At 37.1% G+C, this 13,649-nt stretch overlaps 2 protein-coding genes across 2 annotated transcripts; one reads left to right on the forward strand and one right to left on the reverse strand.

Annotated features, from left to right (window-relative positions):
* Positions 1 to 257: 257 nt before the first annotated feature.
* folr (folate receptor) lies at positions 258 to 7,505 on the reverse strand. The gene is made up of 5 exons (XM_051130024.1): positions 7,340 to 7,505; positions 6,588 to 6,717; positions 5,026 to 5,214; positions 4,437 to 4,572; positions 258 to 647 (listed from the first exon to the last, which is right to left on the reverse strand). The coding sequence occupies exons 1-5, from the start codon at positions 7,357 to 7,359 to the stop codon at positions 385 to 387; spliced, it is 738 nt and encodes a 245-aa protein (XP_050985981.1). The 5' UTR covers positions 7,360 to 7,505; the 3' UTR covers positions 258 to 384.
* Positions 7,506 to 7,723: 218 nt separating this feature from the next.
* anapc15 (anaphase promoting complex subunit 15) lies at positions 7,724 to 13,090 on the forward strand. The gene is made up of 5 exons (XM_051130031.1): positions 7,724 to 7,884; positions 10,826 to 10,947; positions 11,032 to 11,091; positions 11,176 to 11,313; positions 12,630 to 13,090. The coding sequence occupies exons 2-5, from the start codon at positions 10,828 to 10,830 to the stop codon at positions 12,675 to 12,677; spliced, it is 366 nt and encodes a 121-aa protein (XP_050985988.1). The 5' UTR covers positions 7,724 to 7,884; positions 10,826 to 10,827; the 3' UTR covers positions 12,678 to 13,090.
* Positions 13,091 to 13,649: the final 559 nt, after the last annotated feature.

Genomic DNA, 13,649 nt, shown 5'->3' on the forward strand with positions numbered 1-13,649 from the left:
ATCTCTGGACTCTGAGTGCGTGTCGCTAAACCTCCTGTGTGTTTCACAGCGCCACCTGTCGGCTCACTGACGGACCGCACGAGAACCACAGGACATACACTGGTTTTCTTGGGCCCCCATTATTGTATTTTATTTTATACAATGTTGCATGTTAAAAAAAAATTATCTATATTATTTCTTATTTAAAAATAATAAGATATTTTATTTAATTTATTATATATTTTATTTTATTACACAACATGCAATAATTGTATAAATATAATTACTGTAGAAATTTATTTTATTAAACAACATTAAACTTAGATGCATGCACAGAAAATCAGCACTCTTTCATGATGTTGGTCTTTAGACATTTATTCTCCGGTGGGACAGAGATCAGTCCAGTCAGTGCAGCAGCATCATGAGCAGCACAATCACATGCAGGCCTGTTGCTATGGCGACCGTCTCCGCGCCGTTCAGATAGTACTCAGCCACCTTCTTGTTGGGGTTCGAACCCGTGAACCACATCTGCATGCAGCGGCCGCTGTCTTTGGTGAGCGTCGTGTATTTGTATGAGTTTGACCAGATCTTCTCACACATGTCTTGAGCGCTCGGGAAGATCTCAGTCCAAGGGCTGCAGTGAGAATTAGCGGGACAGCGATTGGTGCCTGAGAGAGAGAGAGAGAGAGAGAGAGAGAGAGATGTACAGTACATAAGCATAATGCCTTAATGGTTTAATGTTTTGTTAAAAGTTCCAATTTGAATCAAAAGATTCGCGAACGCGCTCCGAACTGAATCAAATGATTCGCGAATCCGCTCCAAAGGTCCGATTTGAATCAAATGATTCGCGAACCCGCTCCGAAGCTCCGAACTGAATCAAATGATATTCGAACCCACTCCGAAGTTCTGAACAGAATTAAAAGATTTGCGAAACCACTCCAAAGCGCCGAACTGAATCAAATCTTTCGCAAACCGACGTTTCGAACTGAATCAAAAGATTTGCGAACCCGCTCCAAAGGTCCGAACTGAATCAAATGATTCGCGAACCTGCTTCAAAGGTCCGAACTGAATCAAAAAACTCGCAAACCCACTCCGAAGTTCTGAACTGAATCAAAAGATTCGCGAAACCACTCCGAAGCTCTGAACTGACTCAAATCTTTCGCGAACCCGCTCCAAAGGTCCGATTTGAATCAAAAGATTCACAAACCCACTCCAAAATTCTGAACTGAATCAAAAGATTCGCGAAACTGCTCCAAAGCACAGTGAATCAAATCTTTCGCAAACACACACCGATGTTTCAAACTGAATCAAAAGATTCGCGAACCCGCTCCAAAGGTCCGATTTGAATCAAATGATTAGCGAACCCGCTTCAAAGGTCCGAACTGAATCAAAAAACTCGCGAACCCACTCCGAAGTTCTGAACTGAATCAAAAGATTAGCGAAACCGCTCCGAAGCTCTGAACTGAATCAAATGAAGAGGTATCGTATCGATCACAAGTGCAGTATGGAGGACCGCAAGGCTCAGTACTAGGGCCATTACTTTTTACGCTTTACATGTTACCCTTGGGTGATATCATCAGGAAATATGGTGTTAGCTTTCACTGTTACGCTGATGATACTCAGCTCTATATTTCTTCGTGGCCCGGCGAAACGTACCAATTTGAAAAACAGATTGTGTAGTTGAAAAAAACTGGATGACAAGTAATTTCTTGCTGTTAAATTCTGAAAAAACAGAGGTGTTAATTATTGGGCCTAAAACCTCAGCGTGTAATAACCTAAAACACTGTCTAATACTTGATGGCTGTTCTGTCAATTCTTCGTCATCAGTTAGGAACCTAGGTGTGCTATTTGATGGTAATCTTTCCTTTGAAAACCACATCTCTAGTATTTGCAAAACTGCATTTTTCCATCTCAAAAATATATCTAAATTACGACCTATGCTCTCAATGTCAAATGCCGAAACATTAATTCATGCGTTTATGACCCCAAGATTAAATTATTGTAATGCTTTATTGGGTGGTTGTTCTGCTCGCTTAATAAACAAACTCCAGCTGGTCCAAAATGCAGCAGCTAGAGTTCTTACTAGAACCAGAAAGTATGATCATATTAGCCCGGTTCTGTCTACACTGCACTGGCTCCCTATTAAACATCGTATAGATTTTAAAATCTTGCTAATTACTTATAAAGCCCTGAATGGTTTATCTCCTCAGTACCTGAGTGAGCTCTTATCGCATTATAGTCCCTCACGTCCGCTGCGTTCTCAAAACGCAATTTGATAATACCTAGAATATCCAGATCAACCGCGGGCGGCAGATCTTTTTCTTATTTAGCGCCCAAACTCTGGAACAATCTACCCTACAATGTTTGGGACGCAGACACACTCTGTCAGATTAAATCTAGATTAAAGACCCATCTCTTTAACCTTGCTTACACATAACACATTAACACATTTCTATAACTCAAATCCGTTAAAGGATTGTTAGGCTGCACTAATTAGGTCAACCGGAACCGGGAACACTTCCCATAACACCCGATGTACTCGGTGCATCGTCAGAAGAATGGCATCTACGCTAATATTAGTCTGTTTCTTTCTTATTCCGAGGTCACATTAACCACCAGATCCAGTCCGTATCCAGATCAGATGGTCACTGCAGTCCTCCGGATCCAGTCCGAACCCAGCCCAGACGGTGGATCAGCACCTAGAGACGACCTCTACAGCCCTGAATGTCAGCGGAGTCCACATCAACTAGATGAGCCCCAGAGACGGATCCCCAGTGAAGACCTCGTCACCTAGACGGCTGTCGGCACAGGACCACGGGACCTGGTGAGTCCTCTGCGTCTGGCCTGAGGAGAACTGGCCCCGACTGAGCCTGGTTTCTCCCAAGGTTTTTTTCTCCATTTGTCACCGATTTTTGGTTCTACACACAATATTGTATTTTATTTTGTTGTATTTGATTAATTACCTCTACCTGAGAATTGAGTGTTTACTGTTGCCCTTTGCACTGTTGATGTACTGTTTCCTATTTAATACTGCACAGCCGCCTTGTCACAATTCTGTATTGTTAAAGGCGGTATATAAATAAAGGTGATTTGATTTGATTTTGATTTGAAATGATTCGCGAACCCGCTCCAAAGGTCCAATTTGAATCAAATGATTCGCGAACCCGCTTCAAAGGTCCGAACTGAATCAAAAAACTTGCGAACCCACTCTGAAGTTCTGAACTGAATCAAAAGATTTGCGAAACCACTCCGAAGCTCTGAACTGACTCAAATCTTTTGCGAACCCGCTCCAAAGGTCCGATTTGAATCAAAAGGTTCACGAACCCGCTCCGAAGGTCCAAACTGAATCAAAAGATTCGCGAACCCACTCTGAAGGTCCGAACTGAATCAAATGATTCGCGAACCCGCTCCAAAGGTCCGATTTGAATCAAATGATTCGCAAACCCGCTTCAAAGGTCCGAACTGAATCAAAAAACTCGCGAACCCACTCCGAAGTTCTGAACTGAATCAAAAGATTCGCAAACCCGCTCCGAAGCTCTGAACTGACTCAAATCTTTCGCGAACCCGCTCCAAAGGTCCGATTTGAATCAAAAGATTCACAAACCCACTCCGAAGGTCCGAACTATATCAAATGATTCGCGAACCCACTCTAAATGTCCGATCTGAAACAAATGATTCGCGAACCCGCTCCGACGTTCCGAACTGAATCAAAAGATTCGCGAACCCGCTCCGAAGGTCCGATAATGAATCAGATGATTCGCAAACCCGCTCCAAAGGTCCGATGTGAATCAAAAGATTTGTGAACCCACTCCGAAGGTCCGAACTAAATCAAATGATTCGCGAACCTGCTCCAAACTGAATCAAATGATTCTAACCCACTCCGAAGTTCTGAACTGAATCAGCAACAATTTATTGTTGAGTCAAGAAAAATTATAATAAGCATTTTAATGTTTAAATAAGTGAAAAAGTAGTTTTTGTGTGAAAAAATACATGCTTATTGAAAAAAATGTAACACTTATTTCATAGATACATTGTCTTTCAATAATTAAAGCGGTTTCCGAATACCTCTTCATCAATATGGCTATTTCCGAGGATTTTTCAGGCCTTAAATTTCAAGTAAAATTAAGTACTTCAAGCACCTTGTACGAACCCTGTAAATCATGTCATGCATGTAAAAAATGTGCTGAGAAGTGTTCAGATATCTGGCTCTGATTCAGACAGGAATCATGTGTTTGTGCTGTTTTTCTGCTGATTAAGAAAGAATTCAAGACGTCTTGACCACACAAACTGTTATCTAAAGCAAAACTGCTACAAAGTGTGTCATATTTGGCGTGAAAGTGTGATGTGAATGAGCAACACAGACACTATATTTGGAATCAGCAGCTCGGAATGAGTCTGGAACGAGTACTGGATTCACTGAGTGCATATGAAGCAGGCGTGAATTCATGCGGACTGACCTGAGCTCCAATCCCAGCCCTTGTGCCAGTTCTCTTTACAGGTGAAATCAGCCTTACAGTCATCATACCAGGTCTGGCAGTCCTCCAGACACAGCGGCACGTCCAGGATTCGCTCCTTACGCCACGACTCGCTCGCCTTCAACACGCCACAACAACACAGACACTCAAACCTCCTCATCTCGTCAGAACATACACTACCAACAATATACAGAAACACACACTACCTGTCATGAGCTAGGAATAATAATGGTTTATAGTGTTTTTGAAAGAAGTCTCTTCTTGCTAATAATCAGAAATGTTTGTTGAGCAGCAAATCAGCTTATTAGAATGATTTCTGAAGGATCACGTGACACTGAAGACTGGAGTAATGATGCTGAAAATTCAGCTGCACATCACAGAAATCAATTACAGTTTAACAGATCTTCACATAGAAAACAGCTGTTTTAAATAGCAATAATATTTCACTATTTTTACTGTATTTTGATCAAATAAATGCAGCTTCTGTGAGCAGAAAAGACTTTATTCAGAAGCATAAAAAAAATCATAATTATTCCAAAATTCTGAACAGTACTGTAAAATGATCTCGTACCGGCTGAATCCAGGGCCCCAGGTGCGGTGAGCACTCATAGAAACACGTGTCCTGAATAAAGTGCTCCTTACATTTCTTGCTCATAATGCCGCAGTGATTCCAGTTGAAGTTGTACAGGTATGAATTATCCCCATGAGCTTCTTCTGTGGTGTTCGCTGTGCAACAGGCATTTTCCTTCCACGGAGAACACTGACAGACACAAACACACAAACATCCAGCAAACGTTTTATGAAAATATTAATTTGCCATTCCACTTCATAAATGTGTCATTCCATCGCTGTCTCTCCAATGTCCATAATCCATGAGTCAAAATCAAGCAACATATTTGTTTAGAGCTGTTTTGGCTTGTAAACGGTGCTTGATCTGTCCAGATTTCTCTCCTGATTCAGACCAGACCACTTTTCACTGAAGGAAGTGTTATGATGGATTATGGGCTCAATGTATTTTAGTAAAAATGTCTTAATGATGGATTTGGTGTGGATTACTTGTCAATTATTGTGATGTTTTTATTAGCTCTTTGGACTCTCATTCTGATGGCACCCATTCACTGCAGAGGATCCATTGGTGAGACACTGATGGAATCACACATATCTTTTGCTATTAAATGTAATCTGTGCAGATCATTAGTGATACAAGATTAGAATGAGCTTGTTTCTTTATCAGATTTGTAGAAATGTGTCATTCCATCACTGTCTCACTAATGGATCATTTGCAGTGAATGGGTGCCGTCAGAATGAGAGTCCAAACAGCTGATAAAAACATCACAATAATCCACAAGTAACCCACACCACTCCAGTCCATCAGTTCACATCTTGAGAAAACAAAAGCTGAAACAAATCCATCATTAAAACATTTTTTAACTAAAATACATTGAGTCCATAATCAACAATAACGCTTCCTCCTGTGAAAAAGTGGTCTGGTGAGAAATCTGCACAGATCAAGGACCGTTTACAAGCCAAAACAGCTGTACACACATATGTGGCTGGATTTTGATGTGAGAGACAACAGCAGATGGACTTTTTTTTATAGATAATAGACTTGAATTTTAGTTAAAAATGTCTTAATGATGGATTTGTTTTAGGTTTTGTCTTCTCAAGATGTGAACTGATGGACTGGAGTGGTGTGGATTACTTGTGGATTATTGTGATGTTTTTATCAGCTGTTTGGACTCTCATTCTGACGGCACCCATTCACATCCATTGGTGAGACAGTGATAGAATGACACATTTCTACAAATCTGATGATTAAACAAACTCATCCTAATCTTGTATCCCTAATGATCTGCAAAGATGACATGTAATAGAAAAGGAAATGTGTGATTCCATCAGTGTCTCACCAATAGATCCTCTGTAGTGAATGGGTGCCGTCAGAATGAGAGTCCAAAGAGCTGATAAAAACATCGCAATATTGCACAAGTAATCCAAGGTGTTTTTATCAGCTGTTTGGACTCTCATTCTGACGGCACCCATTCACTACAGAGGATCCATTGGTGAGACACTGATGGAATCACACATTTTTACAAATTTGATAAACAAACGCATCTTTGGCGTTGCGTCTCGTACCTGCTTATACAGCTGTCCCTCCGGTCTGGGCTCTGATATCTGGTGTTTTCCATCCATACACATGTTGAGTTTGTCTACAGCAGAGTCGCTGGATGGCAGCACTATCAGCAACACCAGAAACAACACCAGCCTGTGAAAAAGACACGACAGACAAGACAAAAAAATCAATGAAGATTAGTTCAAGGTGACAGAGCAGGAGTTCTGTTCTCACGGTCTTCTGACTGCAAAAGTTATGATATAATACACTAATGTAACCAGCAACTAAAACCATGAGATTTTCTAAAACTTACAAATAAATGAGATAATGCTTTGGAATTTACAAACAAACAAATAAATAAATAATGATTATGATAAAACAAAGAAAATTTGAGGTAAACGAATAAGAAATATTTTTTAACTGCAATTCTAATATCTGGGATTTTCAATTCATTTTTGACTTGGAAATAAACTAAATAATTAGTACAGTTACAACAAAGAAAATTAATATCTATATATTAATTAAAAATATGACTTTTGTTCAATATTTCTATGTGCCTAATCGTATATTAGCGCTGCTCATTAAAGCAAAAAGTGAGACAAAACACTAAAACAGTCTCACAATCATCTTATTGTTTTAAGTTTAACTTTTCATTCAAATAATATATATACTTTTTTTTTTAATCAGAGAAAATGCAAAGCAGAAGCATGATAACGGAGATCTCAGACCTTTGAATCCACTCTGTGATCAGTGAAATCAAGTCTCGTTTTCATACCTTGAAAGTAAAATGTCCATTTTCCTGTTTGAATGTTAAAGAGAGTTAGAGTCGAGAAATGCTCTTTATTTTGCGGTTTGCTCAGGATCAGCTGAAGGTTCTGTTCTGTGTGAATCTCGCTGCTTCAGCTGATCAAAGTCTACATGATGACTCCTGAAGAACCAAGACTCCCTCCCACCCTCCTCAAGTCATGCTGTAGGGTCACTGTGACCTGCCTTATGGACTCCTGAACCCTCACACACAGCAAACACCTGAGACTTTCAGCAATATGAACAGTGTGATTGTGAACAGACCCACAACTGTTTTATGGAGTGTGTTAAGTGAATCTTCAATCAGGTTTCCTTTGATCTCACATACTTTAAGCGTGATTTGATCTCGTAAATCCGTTTTATAAGGTTGTTTTTGAGAGACAGTGTGAGTTTGGAGGGCTGTGGCGCAGTGAGCGCGGAACTAAAGAGCGCGGGCTCGTGTTTCCGAGGGGAAACATTCAGTGCAGCGCCAGCGGCCGCCGTGTGTTTATATTTGAACTTTCTGCACAGCTGCAGGTAAATAATATGATCAATACTCTTATTAAAAACAATCACTCACGGTACTTAGACATTTAAATGCATTTAAGTGAGCGGACGGCGCAGTACAGAATTCGGTGTCGCTCATGTTTGTGTTGTTTTAAGTGTTTTATGAAGTTAAACAAGTACTGTGGTGATACTACAAGCTGTTTTGAGATGCATCATACATTCATATCCACGGTGTTTACATATTACTATGCTACTACAGTGGTGCCGGTCCAAAATACCATGTTTTAGTGATGTCATGACTACACAGTACTCGAAAAATTGAGAAATACATCATAAAACATGGTATTATAGTACATGTGCTCAAAAACAGGTAATACCATGGTACTTTTTTAGTGATATAAGAATATCATAGTCATAAAAATGTGGTATTGGCATAGTATATGTGAAAAAACATGGTAACACCACAGTATTTTTGGTGATGCTATGCATTTACTCAATTTATAAGAATATTGTCATAAAAACATGGTATTATGGTATTACAAGAGAAAAAAACATAGTAATACCATGGTATTTTTAGTGATGCTATGTATTCATTCCATATTTATGAGAATGGTGTGTCATAAAAACATGGTGTTATGGTATAACATGAGAAAAAACATGGTAATACCATGGTACTTTCTAGTGATGCCATGCATTTACATAACACTGAAAGAATAAGATAAGAATACCATAGTCATAAAAACATGGTATTAGCAGAGTATATGTGGAAAAAAAACATGGTAGTACATGGTGGTATTTTTGGTGATGCTATGCATTTGTGTGTTCATAGTACTCAATACCATGGTATTTTTAGTGATATCATGCATTTACAGAGTATTTGAACATTTCTAAGAATATTATGTCATAAAAACATGGTATTAATGTATTACATGAGAAAAAAACATGGTAATACAGTGGTACTTTCTTATAATACCATGCATTTACAAAGTGCTCTTTGTAATTTCCAAGAATATTGTAGTATGTCATAAAAATGTGGCATTAGTACCATAGCACATGTGAAAAACACGGTAATACCACAGTAGTTTTAGTGATGCTATGCATTTACTCAATTTATAAGAATATTGTGTCATAAAAACATGGTATTATGGTATTACAAGAGAAAAAACATGGTAATACTATGGTGCTTTCTAGTGATACCGTGCATTTACCTAACACACAAAGAATAATGATATCATAGTCATAAAAATGTGGTCTTGGCATAGTATATGTGAAAAAACATGGTAATACCATGGTATTTTTAGTGATGCTATGCATTTATTCCATATTTATGAGAATGGTGTGTCATAAAAACATGGTGTTATGGTATTACATGAGAAAAAACATGGTAATACCATGGTACTTTCTAGTGATACCGTGCATTTACATAACACTCAAAGAGTAAAAATACTGTAGTATGTAATAAAAACGTGGTATTAGCATAGTATGTGTGAAAAAACAGGGTAATACCGCGGTATTTATATGTATGTGTATACTACTCAAAGAAATTTATAAGAATACCATGGTATTTTTAGTGATACCATGTATTTCCGGAGTATTTGAACATTTCTAAGAATATTATGTTATAAAAACATGGTATTACTGTATTACATGAGGAAAAAATATGTTAATACCATGGTAATTTCTAGTGATACATGCACTACCCAAAGACATTTATCAGAATATCATAGTATGTCATAAAAACATGGCATTAGTACCATAGTACATGTGAAAAACATGGGAATACTATAGTATTTTTAGTGATTTACTACAAATTTACTACAAATTTATAAGAATATTGTCATAAAATCATGGTATTATGGTATTACAAGAGAAAAAAAACATGGTAATACTATGGTACTTTCTAGTGATACCATATTTACCTAATACACAAAGAATAATGATATCATAGTCATAAAAATGTGGTATTAGCATAGTGTATGTGAAAAAACATGGCATTTTTATTTTTATATTAAAAAAACTTAAGAATACCATTGTATTTTAGTGGTACCGTGTATTTAGAGAGCATTTGAACATTATTTTTAAGAATATTGTGTCATAAAAATATGGTATTACTGTATTACATGATAAAAAACATGGTAATACAGTGGTACTTTATTATAATACCATGCATTCGCGAAGTCCAAGGATATTGTAGTATGTCATAAAAATGTGGCATTAGTGCCATAGTACATGTGAAAAACATGGTAACACCACATTTTTTTTTAATGATGCTATGCATTTACTTAATTTTTAAGAATATTGTGTCATAAAAACATGGTATTATGATATTACATGAGAAAAAACATGGTAATACCATGGTACTTTCTAATAATACCATGCATTTACAAAGCACTCAAAGAAATTTCTAAGAATATTGTAGTATGTCATATAAATGTAGCATTAGTACCATAGCACATGTGAAAAACATGGTAATACCGTGGTACTTTTTAGTGATACCATGTATTTACATGTATTTACATGTATTTATTTGTTGACACACAAAGAGTAAGATAAGAATATCATAGTATTTCTTAAAAATGTTCTGTTGGCATAATATATGTGAAAAAACATGGTAATACCATGGTATTTTTAATTATGCTGTGCATTTGTATTTGTATAGTACTCAAAGAAATGTATAAGAATACCATAATGTTTTTAGTGATTCCATGCATTTACAGTGTATTTGAATATTTCTAAGAATGTTATGTCATAAAAATATGGTATTACTGGATTACATGAGAAAAACATGGTAATACCATGGTACTTTCTAGTGTTGCCATGCATTTACATGTATGTTGTAAAATCTTTGTAGTGCAAAAACATGGTAAAACCTGTTTTACTTGTGCATTTCTGTATTACTCAAAGAAGCGTATAAGAATATTGTCATAAAGTGTGGTATTACAGTGGTAGTGAATGTGTGGTGTGTGTGCAGTGATGTCCACCCTGTTCCCGTCTCTGTTCCCACGTGTGACCGAGTCTCTGTGGTTTAATCTGGACCGTCCGTGTGTGGATGAAGCCGAGCTGCACCAGCAGGAGCAACAGCACCAGACCTGGGTCAGTCTGACTGTGTGTGTGTGTGTGTGTGTGTGTGTGTGATGTACTCGACGTGTGTGTGCTGACGTGTCTTCACGTCTTCAGTTACAGAACATCGCAGAGAAGGACAACAACCTGATGCCCATCGGTCGGCCCATCTTTGAGGTGAGTGTGACACAACAGCGTGACGCTGACATGTGTTTCCTGTCGCTGGATGAGTGTGTGACATGTGCTTTACCTTCCTGAAAGACCTTCGACGAGGAAGAGGAGGAGGACGATGAAGACGAGGAGGACAGCGAGGAAGACTCGGAAGATGATGAGGACATGCAGGACATGGACGACATGAACATCTACAATGAGTTTCCTGATGATGGAGAAATTAATGAGGTACACACACACACGCACACACACACACACACACACACACACACACACACACACACACACACACACACACACACACTGAGCTTCTGAATCGAAAATACATTTGTGCATATAATCATTAATGCTGCTTCAGGCCATAAAGATTACATTTGAAAATATTAACACATAGAACCATTCATTATTTTAAATATCAGTGGGTCTCATTCACTAATAATTATATTATTTCATATTTATTCGGACAGGAGAACTTTTCATTACTTGAAATAAAATAAAGTAAAATATAAAAAATAAACATTTTATTTCTCATTTATTTAGTTTAACTTAAAATACTGAAATAACTAAAACTAATAAATCAAAATAATAAATATTACACAAATATTACAATAATTAAAAACACAACTATTAAAAGTTTAACCACAGTTAAAGTAAAAAAACATTTTTGCATTTGATGTTTCAGTTGTTCCTGCATTTTCCCAATAAAAGTAAAATACCTAAAAAAAAAATTGTACACACATTTCATTTTGATTTCTAATTTGTTTGTTATTCAGACTTATAAGTAAACTAATAAAAATGACAAAATAGAACTTCAACAAAAATTAAAATGGAAAATTCTAAAAATAAAACATTCAAAATATGTTGTACTTTATATTATATATTTTTATAAATTAATAAAAAACTATAAGAGTATCTGAGTCATACTAAAACAACATTGTTAGGGATGCTCCGTCAATAAGACACATTTTTTTTCATATTAAATCTATTAAATGTGACCCTGGACCACAAAACAAATCATAAGGGTCAATTTTTTGAAATTGAGATTTATACATCATCTAAAATATATGAATAAATAATATTATGGTATTGTTAGGATAGGACAATATTTGGCCGAGATAAAACGATTTAAGAATCTGGAATCTGAGGGTGCAAAAAAAAAATATATGTTAGGAAAATCACCTTTAAAGTTGTCCAAATTAAGTTTTTAGCAATGCATATTACTAATCAAAAATTACGTTTTGATATATTTATGGTAGGAAATTTACAAAATATCTTCATGGAACATGATCTTTACTTCATATCCTAATGATTTTTGGCATAAAAGAAAAACTGTAAAATGTATTTTTGGTTTTTGTTACAAATATATCTGTACTAAAGACTGGTTTTGTGATCCAGGGTCGAAAATTTTATTTTAATTTTTTTTTATTTAAGCTCATTTAGTCTTTAGCTATTGGCATGACAAGCATTAATTGACTTCATATTTGATCAGAGTTTAGGTGTGAGTTTTGACTGTCGTGAATGACACGAGTGTCGCTCTCTAACAGGTCGACATGGAAGGAGCCGATCAAGACCAGGACCAGTGGATGATCTAGACCAGATCCATCAGTCAGACGCTCTCAAATGAACAACTACGATGGACTGGAAACGTCCACGTGCAGCTGCACTCTCAAACGACTCCAAACACAAACACACACACACACACACAGATCACGAGGCAGCGTTCATTGTTTTTGAAGAGAAACTGCTCTGTGTGTTTCTGATAAAGCAGCACTTGTCGCAACATGAACTTTTGTCTCTTTTCAGGCTCGTACAAGCTGTACGGTGACTCTTTAGTTACTGAGTTACTGGCCGTCACGTCGGATTTACAGCCCAGACTCACTAAATCACCACCGACGGCTGTTATCCTGTGTGCTTATCAAGCTGAGAAACAACTTTGAGCAACGTTGAGCTGTTTGTATCATATTTCTTCTTTGTGGTTGTAAATAAATGTATAGTCAGTTATTCATCTTGTGTCATTTCTGTCTCATCTGAACAGAATCAGTGTTTACTTCATTCAACACTTAAAGTGTCTGTGAAAAAGTAACAAATTTAGGTGGGACTTGCTTCTGTGCATCGGTTGTTGATTGGCTGTTGGAATGTGGGCGTGGCTATCCAGTGTGAGTTCACAGGGGTGGAGCTTAAGAGCACTTCAACACAATGAGATCAAATGACTTTTTACAAAATTAAACATGCACACGTATTGTTTGCAGGAAGAGCTATAACGTGCATTTAGAGAACAGACAGGGTGAGTTTTCATTTCATGCCGACCTTAACATTACAGGAGCATTTACTGACTAGGGGCTGACCGATATGTGTTTGTCACCGATTATTACAGATCAAGAACCGATATGTCTGGTGTAAAAATCAAAAATAAATGTCAAAATTAAGAATAACAAGGGCTCTGACAAAAACTCTTTAAATGCTTTTAAATTATTTTATCGACAAATCGGTTTTGAAAATGACCGATAACCATAAAAATGCTTAATATCGGTGCCAATAATCGGTTGACCCCTATTACTGACTTC

Source organism: Labeo rohita, chromosome 15, assembly GCF_022985175.1.
Source record: "Labeo rohita strain BAU-BD-2019 chromosome 15, IGBB_LRoh.1.0, whole genome shotgun sequence".
Classification (NCBI taxonomy): domain Eukaryota; kingdom Metazoa; phylum Chordata; class Actinopteri; order Cypriniformes; family Cyprinidae; genus Labeo; species Labeo rohita.